General features: G+C 45.3%; 2 protein-coding genes across 2 annotated transcripts in view; both read right to left on the reverse strand.

Annotated features, from left to right (window-relative positions):
- Nucleotides 1-10361: 10361 nt before the first annotated feature.
- T265_02976 (hypothetical protein) lies at nucleotides 10362-11511 on the reverse strand (the record flags this gene model as incomplete). Its single annotated transcript, XM_009167355.1, has 5 exons — nucleotides 10362-10479; nucleotides 10518-10583; nucleotides 10621-10868; nucleotides 10898-11047; nucleotides 11416-11511. 5 exons carry the CDS (start codon nucleotides 11509-11511, stop codon nucleotides 10362-10364), a joined length of 678 nt encoding a protein of 225 aa, XP_009165619.1.
- A 7087-nt stretch (nucleotides 11512-18598) lies between these two features.
- Nucleotides 18599-19568, reverse strand: part of T265_02977 (hypothetical protein) — a gene marked incomplete at both ends in the record, with an annotated part of 8431 nt that continues 7461 nt past the window's right edge. The window contains one exon of the mRNA XM_009167356.1: nucleotides 18599-19225. Coding sequence (XP_009165620.1) covers nucleotides 18907-19225 — 319 coding nt within the window. The remainder of the gene's footprint in view (nucleotides 19226-19568) is intronic.

The following is a 19568-nucleotide window of genomic DNA, read 5'->3' on the forward strand; positions in this document are numbered from 1 at the left end:
GCCGTCACGAACTTCTTTCGACAAACAAAATCAACTTTGAGTGTCGCCGAGTTGGGTGGCGATTTGTGGGCTGCACGGTGGTGTACAGGTGGCTACGGCTTCTGAGATCGATGTGAATCTTCTTTGTGGCCACGACGACTGCACCTGGCACATTTATGACGCCTAAACCTTCAGTAACGAGCAAAATACCACTCACCGCAATGCCAGCAATTTGTGGGAGGCTTGCTCTGTTTTCGATCGGGCTTGCCAGATTTTTTTTGGACCCTGGAGTTGATTACATGTACACAGCTGCTTGAAGTAACACGTGACTGGCTTATTATAGCAGTGTCGTGTTTCAGGTTGATGAGGTCACAGCTGCTTGAAGTAACACGTGACTGGCCTATTGTAGCAGTGTCGTGTTTCAGGTTGATGAGGCGTTGACATTCGGTGGTGAGGCTGTGCAAAGTCATTTCAGCATCCTGTTCAATTCTGTGAAGTAACCGGGTTCTGTGTATCTTCGGACAAGTGGAGACCTGGTATCAAAATGAGGCACTTAGACTGATTCTCCATAGATGAAAAGCGTTCGCATTGCCGATTGAAAACATCGGCAAACGTGATTAAATCGTCATGGTATTTCTGGCTCATCTTGAAGCACTGGTAATGCATGTGATTTTCGATCACCAAATATCTGGGACAGTGTTTCATCAGAGCTGAGGTCGCAGGGCAGCTTGGGAAGAAAGAAGTTTGTGTACCGTTCGTCCTATGATGTGCCAAGTTTTCGCGCCAATAATCTGACTTTTTATGTCATCAAACTTGGAAAAATTAGTTTCAAACACCTATTGAACCAGAATTCAGAAGTGGGTCCAATGTGAACTCCGTGATTGGGGCCGCGGTACATCAGTTTTTCAAACACCTATTGAACCAGAATTCAGAAGTGGGTCCAATGTGAACTCCGTGATTGGGGCCGCGGCTACATCAGTTGGGGAAACAGAAGACTCGCTAGTACTGGTTGCTCCTGTTTGGATATGCACTCTCTGAGTCGGTTATCCAATTAGCTTCAGTGGTTCTTCTTCAAACTGCTTTTGTTGCTGCTGCTGTTATCGCGGGTCCCCGTTCGCCGATTGTATTAACGGTGTTTTCTTCGGCTTGGTTCTCTGTTCGAACTTCCCGAGATAGCATTCCCGTCAAAAATAACCACCAAAGGTACACAACGTATATAGGCTCCCAGAACCAGGTCAAGAACACTTGTACAGCGCATCGTCTATAAAGTATATGCCACTGCAACATTCTGGAGTTTCTGGCGCGTTTTGCATGCATCATCATCGTCATCATTATCATTATTATTATCATCAGTCAGCTGTGAGGACCGTGTACTTGTCGTACAGTGGTTTTAGCTGCCACAGTTTGGTTCGCCGATGATTTGGGTGGTGAGGTAGGTAGTTGCTCATTGGAGGCGGGAGCTGATAAATTGGTGTGTAAATACAGCACAATCAGTGGACTGTTAAGTGAGGGAATCGGGAGGGGAGCTGTATCCGTTATTGTGAAGGTTGTTTACGGACTTCTTTCCTCATTCTAACTCTGAAACATTCACCAGACACTAAAACATTTTCCCCACAGTTTCCAAATGGCATTTTCCCTCCCACTTCAGAAAATTCACCTATTCTGCCCATTCCGAAACGAGACCAAACACAACTAATCCCTCTCCATTCTGTCCAGAGCTCTTGGATCATCTTTGGCGAAACAGCTCCGTGATCTCGATTAAAATGTCCAAATGTTCAAATGAAATCATCCTATAAGTGACATGATGGCCTACGTGTCATGCGTTGGGATTTGTCTCTAAGCTATTTAGCGGTACATGTGGGTGTGATCAGTTCCTCTGTCGTAGGAGAGTTATTTCTCCCGAAAACCACTGGACGTATTTCAGCATTACTGGTCCAGGGTTCCCACCAGATTCGGAAAATATTCCGAGATCATTGATCATCAAACACTGAAATTCCCTTGACCTCGGCGCGCAGCGGCCAGGCTTCCGACCCGTACGGAGTGCACCGCAGCATTGTAAACTCGACCCTTGACGGATAAACTATTGTCACGCCTACGTCACAGGTGACGCAGGTTCACAAAAACTGCTCTGGCCTTCCCAATCCGGTTCTGGCACCCCGTCGCCTTTGAGTACTCATATTTCGTGCCTTATTTATTCTTCCGATAGGCTATCGATATTTTCATTCCATTTGCCTTTGTGCAATGATATCCCCATTTTACTTTCTCTCCTACAAGCAGACACAGGCTTAGTTCTTGAAGTTCCTCTTTATAAGCAGGTCACCCACAAGAACCAGCAATCCATCTGACAGACCGTCGCCGAATTCACTCCCTTTTAAGTTAGGACTTCTGGTACGTACGCATTACTCAAAACCGGGCTTAGGGAAGGCCTTGTAAGGGGACGCAAGCAGCCGGGGTGTTCGCTAGATGACATCAAATCTCAGCCGATGCAGTGAGCGGTTGGCCTTTACTAGACGCCAAATCACACTGATTGAAGGGTTTGATTTCGGTTATGACAAAAACTCAAGCCTGTAACACCTGGCGCCCTTGAATTAGGTACTCAGCTGCTTAGTTCACTTTTGCAACCACGCGGGGCTGGGATGTTGCCTCCAATGTGGTTTCGACTCCTGGGGACATTCAATAAAACCTCGGGTGCAATAATTTATCGAGGTCGTACTGGATAGCCTGGTGTTGTGGACTTTAATTACAAACATACGACAAGAATTTTTGAGGTTCTTCATCAGAGCTTTAAGATAGCATAAGGGACTGTAGTCCTTAACCGTTCACTCCATGTCTGGACCTAATGCCCTCCACTGTAACGAACTATCGCCACTAAGCAGTGTTCCAATCACATCAACACCTGACACGGGGGATCAGAAGTCCTTTCTTGGTCAGCGAGAGCATTGTTTTCATTGGTCAGGTGATAGTTGATCAGCAGCCAGTGCGTTCACCCGAGCTACAATCCTTTACGAATAATGACAGCGTCCGACTGTCAAAAGCTTTTGGGAATTCTAGACCACATACTTCAGTCCCATACCTTCCCATTCTCAAAGCTCCATCCCACTTGTAACTTCCATGACCCAATGTTTTCACCTAATTTGGTTATGGCGTTTTCACAGCTGTTCCCATCCATTCTACTGTTATTTTGATACAGTTAGTATAGCAGATCACTTGTCCTCTTGATGTTTGCTAGAATTTTTCTGCACCGATAAGCAGCTTGCATTGGCTCACTGGTGAGATTTCTATCTCTATGAGCGGTTGTTGGCTTGTGTACCGGCAAGCAATCTGACTTCGGCGAACAAACTAGCACTTGACCCGTGCCGCCTGCCTCCCATCCGTGCATATGCTCTCTGTTTCATTATACGCTTCCTCAACGTAACCTTTGGCACAATCATCTATGCTATCAATTTGTTGGCCCTTGTGGAGTGACTTATGTTTCCGCTCTACCTTCAGCTGAAATAACCTTGTTGGACGGCGCGACCTGTGTGTATCGCAGTTCAAGTGATGTGTATTTCTATGTGATCGGTGATGCAGCCGAGAATGAGGTACGTTACGTTTCTAGGAGATTTTGTCAATAGCCTTTAGCTGCTCCTTGTGAGCGCTCTTAACTGTCTTTATGACTCAGTGGCACAAATCCTAAAGCGTTGTGTCGAGAAGAAAACAGTATTGGATAACTTGGACTTGATATTTTTAGTGGTCGATGAACTCTGCAATGACGGGTACGTGTTACTTCTACAGAGTCTGTATTTGTTGGATAGGATTTTAATGGAATGTGACCCAACTGCATTGGTTTCGCGAATTGGTACGCGCACAGAAGACATACCACTTGGAGAACAGACCGTTGCACAGGTGAGCAGCTTGACTCATTTTTATATCAGGTTCCAATGCTTTTTCGAACTAATACTGTAGTGAAGACGCGCCGGCTCAGGCTCCTAACAGTAGCCACGCTTTGAGAGAACGCTGTGCTCAACAATATTGATATTCTCGACCATAATAAGGTGACACCTGTGACCTCGTTCAGTCTGTGAAACCACGAAATGGTTTCACCACGTGGGGAGCAAGTGGACGTTCGTTTATGCCAGGGACGCAGATTATTATAAGATCCGTCGTGCGTATTTTGCTGCTTTCAATTGTAACTGATTCACTCGTCCTACGCCGTAATAATGTAGAGCCAATGCCTTCCCCCCTGGGGTTAATTGGATAGGCATTCAAGAAGAGCCTGGAAATTTTAGATGTTGAATCCGAGATGTAATATAGACTGCAAGACAGTTTCGAATCGAAGTGCGTATATGCTTGACTGATTGCTTTTTCAGGGCGGACCACTTCTGATCCGTCCCTTCAAGCGGCCTCCAGTGCTACCAGATTTTGGGGGCAACGTAAAAAATACTGATTCACCATAAAGTTTTTGCTGGAAAAGTTCTACAGTACTAGACAACGCTCAAGCATTATTTTGAAGTCGAAGTTACACTCATCGCACAAAGGGCAACTGCTCTTCTAACTGGCGTCTAGAGAACCCAACTCACTTGTATGTTCTTTGTTCACGTGTCGGTTACTAATAATACACATCATCATCATTGTCAGCTGTAATTACTGCGTACTTGTCGTACAGTGGTTGTAGCTCCCACAGTTGCGTTCACCTAAGATTCGGGGAGGTGGGATAGGTAGCTGCGCATTGGAGGTGGGAGCTGGTAAATTAGTGCATAAATACAGTACTGTAGGTGGACCGTTTAGTGGGGAGGTTGGGAAGGGAGCTATGCATTGAAGGCAATAGTTTGGATGCACGAGCGCCATCGAGGGCGCGACTGGGCCATGTCTGACAATGTCCCTAACCATTGGTATGGCCGTCTCGGGGTCCCCATCCAGGAAGACGACAATTACCAGCGCAGCTGAGTTTGCTGGTAATGGCTTTTATACTTCGCTGCCAAGTCATTGACCGCCTCTGACTCTCTTCCACCCTTCACGTGGTTGTGCGAAAAGAGCCCTTCGAGGAAGTCGGTCGACTGGCATACACAGCACGTGGCCAAGCCAGCGCAACCTGTGCAGTGTGATCAGTTCATCTATCGAGGGTGAGTTATTTTTCCGGAATACCATTCGGCGAACTTCAGCATTGCTGATCCGGTGTTCCCACCAGACTCGTCCAATGCTCCGAAGACATCGATGGTCAAACACTGAAAGTCTTTCGACGTCCTCGGTCAGGTTTCTCATCCGTATAGTAATATAGAGCGCACCGCAAAGTTGTAAACTCTACTCTTGACAGAGAAACTGATGTCACGCCTACGCCACAGGTGACGCAGGTTCACAAAAACTGCTCTGGCCTCCCCGATCCGGATGAAAATATCATCTTTCGCGAGACCGCCAGGACTGATACGGCTGCCCAGGTAAACAAATTTGTCTACTGCCCTAATCGGTTCATCCGCAAGCGTGGGGCTAAGGTTTGAACACACCCAGTCTTGCAATAGCACTTCACACTTTGCAGGCGTGAAGCGCATGCCGAACCGTGAGGCAGAATTATTTAGATTATTTAATACTGTTTGCATTACCGCGGGGTCAGATCCAAGAAGAGCTATGTCGTCTGCGTACTCGATGTCTGTGAGCGGAGGCCCAGGGAGCACTTCGACCCCGCAGGCATTAGAGGCTGGTAGTATGATCGTATCAATGACACATGAAAATGGACTTGCATTTTGATGCGCGGGTTGCCAGTTTGGCTATGTGATTTGCCTCAATGAACTGTACTCTGCTAACCAACTCCTTGTTCTTTTTGCTTCAGGCCATTCAAAGTGCGAAAGAACAGTTGAAATTATCGCTGATGAAATGAAAGTATTTTCCTTCCTTTTGCATATCACTGTGATTTGATGTATCCTCTTGAAATATTGCTTGTTTCATCAGAAGGGATGTTCGTTTTGCAATTTTGTGGTAAAGATGTTCGAATCACACTTCTCTCTTTGTGTGACACTCGTTCTGTCTTCCGATTTGACGAACTTGAAGAAATGTGGCGACACTGTCTTCGTGTGTTCGGCGGACGCACTTGGTTGCTTGTTTTTACATGCTTTGTATGCTGGGCAATCTACGAAGATCAATGAATGATACGTCATCCTTAGTCTATTCAAGTGGCAATGCTCTTGGATAAGCTGCTTTGGCTGCGAACGTTAAAACGAGACAATCAACCAACACAGACAGGTGCTACTTAATCTTACTGAGTTTCGGGAGCTCGTGTACTGCTTAGTAGTATTCGTCTGTGAAACTAGCTTTCAAGCATTTAACGCGATGCTCGGTTGGAGAAAAAATGACTGGGTGTCTCATGGTCGCATTGATCCTCGCGTCCAGACTGGTCGCTGATTAGGAACTAGTTGCTCTACGTGTGAGAACGGACTGGAATATCTTCCTGTTTCCCTGTACTCCCACCTAGGCGCGAGAGTGGGTGCATACACAACACAAGTTATTTAGCTCGTCACGCCCGACATCGGTAGCTGTCTCAATCTAGTCCGTTTTGGAAAATTCTGCCAACAGCCTACAACTCTGTACCGTGGTCCCCACCCTTCAGTTCACACTCCCATGTTCAGACCGTTCCACTGCCGTCCTGAAAGTCAAGAGAGGGGCAACACAGCAGTCAGATACTGATTCGAGGATATGGGGAATGCTATCCACCGTAGACGCGGTGTAAATCAGTCCACAGACGAGGCTAAGTCAGGCGAATCAACTTCAAACAACAGAATCTGGCTTACGGTGGGACCACGTCGCATGGAACACCGGACCGCCGTGACATATCCCCGAAGTGGATCCCAGATCTTGTCTACTGCCCAATGGACGGACCGACATGCGACAACAGCTCCTCAAGCCTTCACAACTGAGGTCAAAGCAGGGGTCAAACGAACGACGTCCTTAATATGGAGATATCCGGAGGCCATGACATGGATTGGACGGATGTGCCACGTGCGGGCTATGGAATAAACAAAGGTGTCCAGAATGTCGAACAGTCAAGACCGAGCATGTATGGCTCGACGTTTCTCGTACCCTTGCCTCAAACACGCTACACAGAGGGGCCGGGTATCCAAATGTTCCGTATACAGTCCTCGGTGGTCCTCGTGAATGAACACTCAAAAGTGGGACCAAACTATCCTGACTCAGAAGCCGTTATCACTACGTCTACTAATACTGTCGAAGAGCTCACGAGGTCTCAGCTATTGAGGCGCGAAATTACTGATAAGGATGTCCGTATTTGGAATCCAACCTATGCATCACGACTGTCTTTTTTTTAAGCTTACGAAGCCAGGATTTGTCTCGGCCCTCTTGCTTCTTTCGGGTGGCATTTCAGCTAGGCACCGAAAGGGTGATACAGGTGAACAGCTGCTCCCATTTCATTATCTACCTGGATAGTAAGTGACTGGGCCTTCACTTGTTAAGTACTTACGGTTTGCGGTGACAACTTCGGAGCAGGATATCCTGGCACTAAGTTTGTTGTGGAAGCACTATTCAACCCGTATTTCCGAGGCTGCCAATAAGCTGCATGTTTGGCGTGCATTTCGGGTTCAAATAGAAAATAGGGTTATCGGAAGCTCGGAACTGCGCCTCCCTTAGGAACGCCTTGTTTTCAAGCTATTCCTGGTGGGCGATCGGAATGCATGGGTTTTAGATTAGACGGGCTTTCCCCCGTCAACCCGTCGGTTTGGTACCTCCACTGCTGAGACTTTTTAATTTGTTCTTCGAAACACTTGTTCAAATGAAGTGATGTTTCACCGCTCATGCTTGTCCTTGGCTTCGTTTTCCCCTTTATGGTGTACCAAAAGCTACGATGGCTTGAGACAGTCTGCTGAGAGGGAGGAAGATGACCATAACTGCGTTTCTGGAGAAAACAGAATGATCCAGAGTAACGCTAAAGACTAGTGGGGTCAAGCCGAAATGCGTCGATCTTGATCGACTCGGGTCTTGGGACAGTTCGCCATACATCCGCCCAATCTAGCTGATATTTAGTTGACCCGCTCCCTGACACGAAATTTTGTCCATCAAACACAACATAAAAATTGCTTATGATGAACTTTATAGTTTGTCCTGATCTACTGGCGGTCTGTTGGGATGCCTTTGGTGCTTTTCATTGTTCCCTGCACCTAATGTGCGGATGAGCTGTGTACTCAGGGATATTTTGCTGACATGTTTTGTGAAAGAAGAGTTAATCATTCCAGCTTCGATAATAAGTAGCCGCGCGTCAGTTAGAGCGACCTTGCGGAGCGAAATTTCAAGATAGCCAATCTAGTTCAATAGCTAGCGGACATCCAAAGGCGTATCGTGTTTGCCACTCTGCTGCAAAGGATCAGTTTACAAGGATTCTGTCGCGGTTTCAAACCCGGAAAATTCTTCCGAAGATGCCTGGGTATAACACTATCGGTTGGCTCCAATCTTTTATACACACCATCGCAATTTCGTGTAAAATCAACTGACTGACGGGCCCTAGTAAAATTCTCCTAGCCTAGAGATATAAAAGCTTTCAGGAATATTTAGCGAGTTGGCTGATGTAATAGAGAAGATGGATAACTACCGCTTCAATCTGTCAACATCTTCTATCCGAAGAATTGTGAGATTATTCTATTCGAGGAGGCTGATTAACTTCTTCCGCGAATGCTAACAACTTCTTAGGTTATGCTCATCATCGTGTGGAACGCCGCAAAACTAAAACTGCATAAGTATTCGGTAACAGAAGTACAGAAGAAACGAGTATTGCCCCGTATTCCTTTGTGTGGGGTAAGACAGCTATGGAGTGAATACAGACGATTTCGTACAATCCAGTACACGAACACCGGACTGGAGGAAATCACAATAAAAGATACACCCATTTGCACATCTGTTTGTTTTTCACGCGGGAGTTAACTGAATCACTCGTTTATGCTCTTCTTCAACTGAATGTGCCTCACAAAGGCCCCCTCATGGTTGGTACGAATAGAGAAGATGGATAACTACCGCTTCAATCTGTCAACATCTTCTATCCGAAGAATTGTGAGATTATTCTATTCGAGGAGGCTGATTAACTTCTTCCGCGAATGCTAACAACTTCTTAGGTTATGCTCATCATCGTGTGGAACGCCGCAAAACTAAAACTGCATAAGTATTCGGTAACAGAAGTACAGAAGAAACGAGTATTGCCCCGTATTCCTTTGTGTGGGGTAAGACAGCTATGGAGTGAATACAGACGATTTCGTACAATCCAGTACACGAACACCGGACTGGAGGAAATCACAATAAAAGATACACCCATTTGCACATCTGTTTGTTTTTCACGCGGGAGTTAACTGAATCACTCGTTTATGCTCTTCTTCAACTGAATGTGCCTCACAAAGGCCCCCTCATGTTTCAGTTGGTACGACATTCGAGACATCGCAGTATATTTTCATAAAGGAGTGGGTTTAGATTGTCCATGTTTGGTCGCTCACACAGAAAGCAAGATCCAGTGATACTTTAATGGTGATACTTGGGTGCAGAAGCAGTCGCTTGGTTTCCACATAGCATAGAAGCGTATAAATTACGGACAAAAGTGGTCACGAAAGCCACAGTGCTCGAACATTGACTTTACTGGTGCATCATCTAACGTTGTAACGTCGGTGTTTAGAATAAGCGTGATATGTCCTCAAAACGGTGAATGACAGTTATTTAAGGTCCTTGTGTCAGTCAAGGCTACTGAATTAGTGGACTATGTTCCTATGCGTTCGCTGTACTGGAATCGGGGTAGATTTATCACGAATAACCGGCACGAGCACTTTCACTCCAAGAGCTGTCAGACGGAAGCTATCGGTAGGCGGTCGTTGCAATTGGAGTACTCATTTATGCGTAGGAAGACTGATACCACCAGAAGAAAAGTTTTATATTACACCATAGTACAGTAGTGCGTCGTTTTTCCCAAGATGGCACTGATTTCTTGATGAAAATAAAGACTAAATGATTGCCATTCCGGTTTCACCCATCTTGTGCTATAGAAATCAGGTCGAGAGAACTAAGACTGTGCACGTTGGGCGAGAATGGCAGTATATTGAACTCTGAATTGGATTTCTCACGAAAGTGGAAACCGGCACTTCTAACTGTTTTAGAATCCTTATGCCGATTTTTAATGTGAGTTAACATGGTCACCGAGCTTGAAAACTAATTTGCGAACGCTTGGTTACCAAACGAGAAGACACCATTGGTGCTCGGTTGGGCGGGTCCGGATCCCAACGACGGAAATACTGAGCAACAACTGAGCTAGTGAATCTGATGAAATTCTTGTATTTAGTTTATATACTCCCCAGAAATGCAAGTTCGTATTAGCCCACGGTGCCTTGCTGAGTGTAGCTCCCAAAAGTCTAACGTAATCGAATAAGTCCATTTTATTTTTGAAACTCAACCCGATAGATCTGGATTGGTTCACAGCGTGAAGTCTGAGCACATTCTAGTTTGCTGCAAAGGGAATACTTCTTCATCAGGATAGAAATATCAGTGAAAGAACTGAATCCAGCGAATCGTTAGTAACTTTAATCACTCACCAGCGCGGTTCAATCGATAAAAGCAGGTACGCATCGGTCAGGGAAGATAGCAAAAGAGCCGCCGTTCTGAGAAATGATTCGTAGACTGGAGAACTATAATCACTGAGCGGTCAACTTGCCTCGTTTATCAAACAGAGTGTCGGAAGCGAGAATTAAATCAAACGGTCGTGGTCTCCAATAACGTGTTGGAAATTCCCAGTCTAAGACACAAAAATCAAATTGAGTAATTCCATTCGACTGGGCACTGCGTAGCAGATCACCTTCCAATGTATGGTCACGATCAGAGAAGGTGACCCACGAGGCCCCGCATAGACTCGCTACCAGTCCACATAATCCAGTACCGGCACCTAACTATTGCCGTTAGACGTGATTCAAGTCACATTCACTTCTAAGATTCGTTTGCCGTGCACTTGTTCACAGTTTCCGACAATGTACTGTGATAGTGCTTCTGCACATCGCCAAGTGTATCTTCCATATTGAACGTCTGATCCGAAGGACCCTTCAAATAAGTTAGTAAATGTGCAAGTTACCTGATGAACATATAATGACATCTAGCGGATCTCCAGAAGAGCTAATAAAGGAAAATCGCTGCTCTCCCATTGTCAGCGTGAAAAATCCGTAAAAACATTCCACATTTCATATAGTTGGTGTGATTGAGTCACAAAATGAAGGCAGTGCTCTGGAATGTCGGGAAAACCATAGGCATGACGAATCTACCAGCTGTAGCACCCTATCGGTGTCCAAACGCCATACCACACCAGAAGGAAACACGAGGGCAGAGATACTACGAGGTCGCCCAAACCTAGACAAGGGAAGTTGAGAGGCAAGGGTCCGGTTCGCACTCTAACCACTGAGCCATTCTATCGCCCTTCTATCAGAAGTTTAGTTGCGAACCCACCCATTCAACTGATCGTTGATCGAGTGGCTGCTGATCTAGTTGCCGAGCCTGGCAATCGGTGTGCAAACGTTTCATCACCACCCGAGGAGGCATCATCAGTGCACAGTCTAGCGGGCGACCCACCGCTCTCCTTGGATTGGGACGAAGCGTTCACAAACCAATTGCCAAGTTGAGCAAACACCTCAACAGGCAATAAACGCGTCCAACTATCAACATTGCGACACTTTCATTCAGGTACTGTCAAATGAAGTAAGAACTAACGATAGACTGAAGATAGGTGAAAACCCTTCGATGGCACCAGGGGAAGGGAAAATAGGAATAGAGAAACGGGACGTGGGATAAAGGTAGCTTGAATCTAAACCTCAAGCTGTAACAATTTCAGTTACAAAGTAACTTATTCCGTGGCTTTAAGCGGCACTGATCAGAAGAAGAATATTAGGTATTAAGCTTATGTTTCTGGACCTAGAGGCTGAAGTATGATATCAGTATCCTTTACACCATCGACCAATATGACCGAAAAACAAAACCGTCCACAACTTTCACTCAGCTGAATTAGATGCGCAGTTGTCTAAGTTGCACAGCCATGGGGACGGAATACGACAACTTCGGTATATAACAGTAGACACATTCTTGGCTACTCCTGAATCTTTGGGGCATGACAATTCCCCCGGCGTTTCTTCACAATAGCTTGCAAGTTTCACGAAAACGGGTCCGGTAGATACGTTTAACTTCATTGTACGGCGTACTGCACAGCCGTTCTATCGACCTGGTTTTCACTCAGATCACACGCCCTCTTTCGTACTTACGGACTTCCATGTATGTCGGTGGGTCCCACCAACTCAACGAGTATCCCAACTACCTACATTCCGAGATATACTTTTCCGGCGTTGGAGCTTACTTTGTCTACAGACCTATAGCCGATCGTCTTACATTTTGCTCTAACAGGGCTGTGTTTTGGTATGACGTCTTAGTGTTTACGGCAATCACCTACAGCACTTGTATCCAAAACCTTCGTGTTTTACGTGCGTTTAAAGAATGAATCAACACGAATCTGTCAGTTCTCAGGCATATTGTGCGAGCTGAATACCGTACCTGTCGAGCCATTGCACTGACGCATGGATATCCAAAAAAATGCAGATCCTGGCCTCTACATTTGTTTGCTACAAGATCATACATTTATCTAGAAATAGAAATAATGGATTTGTGTGGTCCACCGATAGCTAGTTGCGTTGGGATTTGGGCGACCATGTCAATCAGCTAGGAAGCTATGATTTACTTCGCGTTGACTAGCTTGTCCGCTTTCGTGTCACAAAGTATGTGAAAAGAGATTGTTCAACAGGAAGATTCCAAAAAGCACATCACTTGCTTAACTCTGGAATGTGAAGTAATTATCATTACACTACAAATGGCACCCAGGTTTCAAGACCGTCAGATCTTGTTGACTCCCTTTCCGTCAATTTACTTTAGCTGAGCCAATCCTTGGGATCACTTGCTGGCTGCTTAAAAATTTGTGATTTTTCACCTACCGTACTGTGAAATCGCCCACACAACTGGGGTGTAGAGTGGACTTTGGGTTTATGATCAATGCTTACTGCCCACAAACGTGCTGCATCTGCTTACTCCATCTTCCGGACATATAACTCAAAATGAATCGTAAGTTTAGAGTACGGAGAACTTTACAGAATTTGGGGAGTAGTTAGCGTTCGTATAACACTGCACTACTTTTTTTCATTCAGCTGTAGCACTACTGAGGAATAGTGATCCCAATCACCGACATTTCTATTTTCCATGACCCTGCGTATTAAGCATATTGTCAGTAGCTAACTTTGCTTCAACACATGCAGCTCAGTTGAGATGATCTACGTATGCGCTGACGCGTTCCGTTAACCAAAAATTAGCAGTTACTGAGGAAAAAAGTATAAGAAAGGATATTCAGCGGTCGGAGAGCTTACGAGAATACTGAAACAGGGCTTCAGTCGTCTTCATAAGAGCCATCTCAATGCTTTTTCTTCTTAAGTTGCCGTGAAGGGTGATTAGCCTTAGATTATCTCTGCTTTGACCTTGAAAAATAAAAACCGGACGCGCTGTATCTACCGCCACCAAAGATAGCATAACGCCAGACGTGAAGAACATGAAGCAACTGAGGTCAAGCAAACCTTGTAATCACCATCTGCTTTCGTCCTCGTTGCCCTGTGTGGTAGCATTCTCAGCTAACCAACTTCTGTTGTTTATGGATTAACTTTTCATTGGAAAAATTCCTGACTGTTGATATGTTGCCGAAGAAAAAAACAATCTAGGCCTATCTCATGTAATTCCGTTTTTCTGAAGATGTTTGAACGAGTGCTCATGAACTGAATGCAGGTCATCGTGGTGGATCACGACTGTACCAATTTACATATCGTCAATCCCCTACACAGTAGACACCGCTGTGTACGTAGCTCATTCCGTCACTTACTCCTTACTCATACAAAAGCTAATGCTGTTCATTCATTGCAGTGATGATTTTGAAAACTAACAAGGGGGAATAAACCCAACTACTGACCGACGCACACAATGGACAGTCCGGCCAATCTGACTTAATACTAATTCCCCAACTACACACAACTCAAAAGCGTAGTTAGCTAATTTTCTTCAGTGCCGACTGATAGCGAGACCACTCGGACACTAAATCTCACTTTTTCCCGCTGACCATGATCATACATTTGGAGCTTACAGCACCATAGGTGTAAGAAGACGTGTGAACTGCAGATGGACGCTTAGGTGTGTTTGCCACAGGATGACTATGATCTGCTTCATTGTCACGATTAGTTTTAACGATGAACCGGCGAGGAAGAAAAAGCCGATAACAGCCTCCTGCAGAAATAGTGAAAATCGCACTCTACCTGACCATCTTACTCATGTGAACTAGCATCATAAGTAGCCGACAGATGAGGTCCTGGGTAGGGGGAGGGCGAAGATGCCCAAGTTTTAAACCGGGAGTACAGCAACGACGCGAAAAGATGTCTGAAGTAAAACAACTTAACAAAATAGGCTGATGGCATGAAAAAGCTACCAATCAGAATAAAGTAACTTATCTAGTACGTGTTAACCATCCGTTGGGCATCCTCTTTTGCCTGAAGAATAATAGAATCAGCAGCCCGACTAGGCTAGAATATTGTTTGCCGGATTCCCTTTGTGGGTCCAAAAGATTACCGCACAACTTCACAGGTTTTGGTACGTACCATGCATCTGAGGCCACGTACGGAGTAGGGTTTTTCGCAAACTTTCCATGACTACGAAGGGCTAGAGTGCTGATAATTTACTGTTTCGGCTATCAGTCCGGTGAAAACAGATTAGACTCAATTGAATGCGACAGGCGTTCAGATCTGTTCACTGAATCAAAGGATTTTCTCTGACGCGTGAGACCAATTATGAAGAGATAATAACATGTAGCAGAGAGCTGCTTTTTCATTTATAAACTCTGCAGACTTTGACACTGGTTTATTTATCCTTACCGATCCAATTAGTTCAGTAAATGCTGTAAATCCGTAAACGTCGAATTGTCAAACCTGTTGAAGGCGGAAAGTAACAAAAACAATCTCACAATGTGTCCGTCTTGCGTCTTTCCACGTGAACACATATGATCCCAACTGCCCTCACCGTAGTGATACCAGCGCGGCATTTTGTAGGCATTGCAGATGATGGCGGGTAAAACAGTTACGTCCAGCTGCGGCCATAAAGGAAGAAGTGGACTACGTCAGCCAGTAATGATTCAAGAGGACACCAGAAGGGTACGATGGAATTATGGCAACGAGAAGGGTCGTCTCGAAGAGAAAGTTAAAATTTCACGACAAACCAACCTTCATCCTCAAAGAGTGGGTCCTGAAGTTTGAAAACCGGGCGCGGTAAAAGCTTAATCAAAATGTGTTATGGTTTCGCCGTACGTGAACACTGACTATCTGAAGCTAATCGCAACAGTTACTTTTGAGCTCGTATGCATGTTGAGACTACTGAGGTCACAGGCTCGATGGAGTTCCCCGTATTCAATAGCATAATGGTATCCTTACGCATAACGCCCCATACATAGGCTACCTTGAGATTCTGTTCACAACATATTCAACGTAGTTCCCCTTGTTTTTTTTTTAAATAAGTCGTTGGGGTTGGTCGCGCAACAGCCGAAGACAGCCCCCTACTGCTTTTGCCCCGTTAGGGGTTCTTTTAGTATGGTCTGGTCTCCGAAAGCCGAGATGAACCGACATGAACTGCAATTTGGTCGAACTACAAAATGCCGACGGAAAGTTACCCTGTTTGCGGTTGACCCACTCGCTTTTGGTGGAACACACTATTTAGACAGGCACATCAAACCGGTGGCGTTGGAACCGTTTGTTACACTCAGTTGAACGGCTCTACTGGATGAAGAGACAAGGCTTTCGGAAATCCACTAAATTTTTACCCATAGCTTTGTAAGAAATAGCCGCCTGTTGCGCCGAAACTAGGGTTGATTTGACTGATGGGTACAGGTTGCCCTTCAGGATCATTGCAACACAGACACAAACCAAAAAATCTATCCAAACGGGATGATTGTTTGTGATCTTTAAAGATGGTTGCTGGAGTAGAGGATAAACCTAAGTTATTTCACATTCCATTGAAAAATCCGATGAAAACTGATGCGGTACTGACGTCAATCTGTCTGCTCTACAAAAGAGTATATCCTTATTGTAGCGGTACCCTAATCTCCAGGCTCACATGAAATATATCCTTGAAAAGCGTGTTACACCATTCCCTTGTTACTCGAACTCCTCAACCTATCACAACTATTGAAAACATCTGCCTAGATATTACGGTTTTAACTGTGATCGTAACATGTGGAACTCAAGAAATGGTGATACACAAGGCTATTCTTTCCAAAGTAACTTCAGTCGGCTCATTTGCATTAGCCTGGAAAAATGGTCCCTGGAGGATCCACTGGATTCCGAGGACATAAAATTACAAAACACGTTGTTGCTTTGACGTCTGACACCTTCCCCTTGTTTTATCGAAGGCCGATTCAACTTCTAACACTGCGCTAGCAATTGAAATCATTATTGTTCGCACTACAAGTCTTCTCTACTTGACAAGATATCCAGCCAACGTACTTTTTTAATAGATAGTTTGAACCTAGGGCTTCAAGCCGGACAACTCAACCTACTTTCCTTCTCCGTGTTCCTCTATCGCATTGCTAACTCGATCGTGATTTGGTATCTCCTCATAAATAAAACTTGCATATGGATCAGTTGATGTTCGTTCCTCATCCCATTCTATTCATGACAGAGTGAAACGCTCATGTGATGGATTGCGGTGCTATTCGTCCAACACAATCCGCATATATATTTATTCAAATAAATACCTGCTGGATAGTGTCATCTTGAGGATGATGGAATACGGCCAGGTTGTGCAATTTGATGGGTTGTCCTTAGGCGGATCCCGGTAACATCTGTATGGTGCCTACTGGGGGAGGTGCGGCACTAGGTTGAAAATTAGGGAAACAGACGGATGGAGCCAGTCTCTCGATGATAAACAGATAACTGGTGTCGGTGCACACTGATACGACATCACACCCAGGCCGGCCGATGGATTGTGACGGGTCTCACCCACCACTATTATTCCCTTTGGTTCACATCGGCGCCAAGGGCTCGCGCGCAGCAGCATATTCGAGTCCGCGCAAATCGTCCGTTGCTTCTTACTTCGCGCAGGCATCCAGTGGTTTGGCTACTGGTGACTGGCGAATCCAAATCGGGTGCCGGTCGCCGCGTTCAGATTGGTTCACCAGCATGATATGAACTTTGGTTTACTTATCTCAGAAACTAATCAGTTTTCATGTTTGAGCTCCTTAAGCCCTTCCAAAAACAACTAGCTGCTCTCTTACTCAGCGTTTTGCAGCATAAGAATGCGGTCGACAGTTCGCTACATTTACCACTGGGTTCACAGCTGTCATCGCTGAGCTCAAACTGTGGAACCAACGCAGTCATCCATAACAGACTAAGTTTCAAATGACGCAACACACAAGCACTTTAGGTAAGAGATTTGAACAATCGGGGCCTGTAGACTTGCGCATGAAAACATGAGTTGTACATGGTCCTTTTGGGGTTTGAGCTCCTTAAGCCCTTCCAAAAACAACTAGCTGCTCTCTTACTCAGCGTTTTGCAGCATAAGAATGCGGTCGACAGTTCGCTACATTTACCACTGGGTTCACAGCTGTCATCGCTGAGCTCAAACTGTGGAACCAACGCAGTCATCCATAACAGACTAAGTTTCAAATGACGCAACACACAAGCACTTTAGGTAAGAGATTTGAACAATCGGGGCCTGTAGACTTGCGCATGAAAACATGAGTTGTACATGGCTCCTTTTGGGATAAAGTCTTAACATCGTTAACACTGCCACAAACAGATGTGTAGAACATCGGCAGTTCACTGCCACACAACCGTACGACTTTAGTTGAATGAAGTCCAGGAAAGAGGGAAAAAGGTCCTAGGGCTCGGCTACGAATATCCCCAAACACCCCATTTAGACAATTGGGAAAGAAACTCAGCAAGAATACCAGGACATTGGTTGGCAATCGCATCACGTAGCATATCCAGTCAAGCACAAACAATACACCACATATGCAAGCCAAATCTGAGTAACGCTAGGAGCTCGGCGTTCAGACACGAATGTACTAATCAGAAGGTCCTGGGCTCGAATCCAACAACAAAGCTGTACTTTTTGAAAAGATAAATGCAGGGATATGTATACGGATTTTCGTGTTCCGTGTATAGAAATGGGCCGTCACAGACCACACAATTTAGAGACGTAAACCAACCTGATGAGTGTGTGCGAATATATGCACCAAGTACTGAGTCACAGGTTGGTGAGGATAAGTTGGTAAACCAAAATACCCTTCCCCCAAGCGAAAAGAAAGACATTCCGGTGTTCTGAACAAGGGCATAGAGTAGAAAAACCATCGAATCGAGCTGTAACGGTAATTCTGCCTAAAACAGGTCATCGATCTGAAGCACACGATGTTCTTTTGCAGTTACGAGAAAACATACGACCCCCTCACTTGAAGAGAGGCTTCACGCAGGACAAACGTTTCAGGGAAAAGCCGTTAGGAGTCCAGGAATACCATAGTACCCAAGAGATCCTTTTTTCAACTTACGCTACCGTAAACGATCAGCATGCGCCTAAAGATCCGGATTAATGTTGCGAGACAATGTAAGTAAATTATCCCAAGGTGGTGGCATATGGTTGCGAAAGGGTGAACAAACAATCTCAAACCGTGAGGCATAAAAACAAGGAGCAATAAAACATGTATTCCTACATAATGAAACTTTTCAACATATAACACACAAACCAGATATGCAGTGAAAAACATCCGGGAGGCTCATAAATAAGCTCACAGATGCAGTTATAAGGCAAAGTTAGGGCAAACTGTTACCTATAGGAAACAAATATCACAGTCAGGCGTGACTGCAGTCCGAACACACGGCATCTCTAGTCAATCTTCTGCTCCTTCACAGTCGATGTTCTTATTGGGGGTCCTTGACGCAGCAAACCTCGAAGACGACTGACGATTTTTCGAAGCAACCGTAAAAGCCTCGGACCACCCTCTTCAGCTGGCCTGGCTTCTATCTGACCGGCAGTTACTTTATGGACAGATCCGAACAGAAGAGCGATGACTGAGCACACGATACACAGAGCATTGAATGGCATACTGAAATCTGGTGTGGGCATTGTGATAAGAACGACCGAACTGTAAATTCGGACGAAGCCATCGCCAGGACGGTGAACTGATAGAGACGATGATTCTTGGCTGATCAGATGCAAAAAACAATACTATGAGTAAGAGTCGTCAACAACATAACTGCGATTAGTAAAATGGGGGTGTTATTTATTATTGTAGTTCACGGTAAGTCAGAAGAACGCGTAAGTACGGACACGGGTGTATTGGGTACACGCGGCAAAAACTGGTCCGCTTTCGTGGCAGGCAAGCAAAAACAACTGAGTCACATATCCAGTCAACCCACAGCGCTCACACGAGCCAACCAATCGGACACATCCAATCAGCCACTCACGTCACATATCAGATCGATGGTGGAACGACGAACGGACACGCACACGCGCAAACTCTCTGACACACCGAAGCAGCTACTACA

Source organism: Opisthorchis viverrini (assembly GCF_000715545.1).
Source record: "Opisthorchis viverrini unplaced genomic scaffold opera_v5_39, whole genome shotgun sequence".
Lineage (NCBI taxonomy): Eukaryota > Metazoa > Platyhelminthes > Trematoda > Opisthorchiida > Opisthorchiidae > Opisthorchis > Opisthorchis viverrini.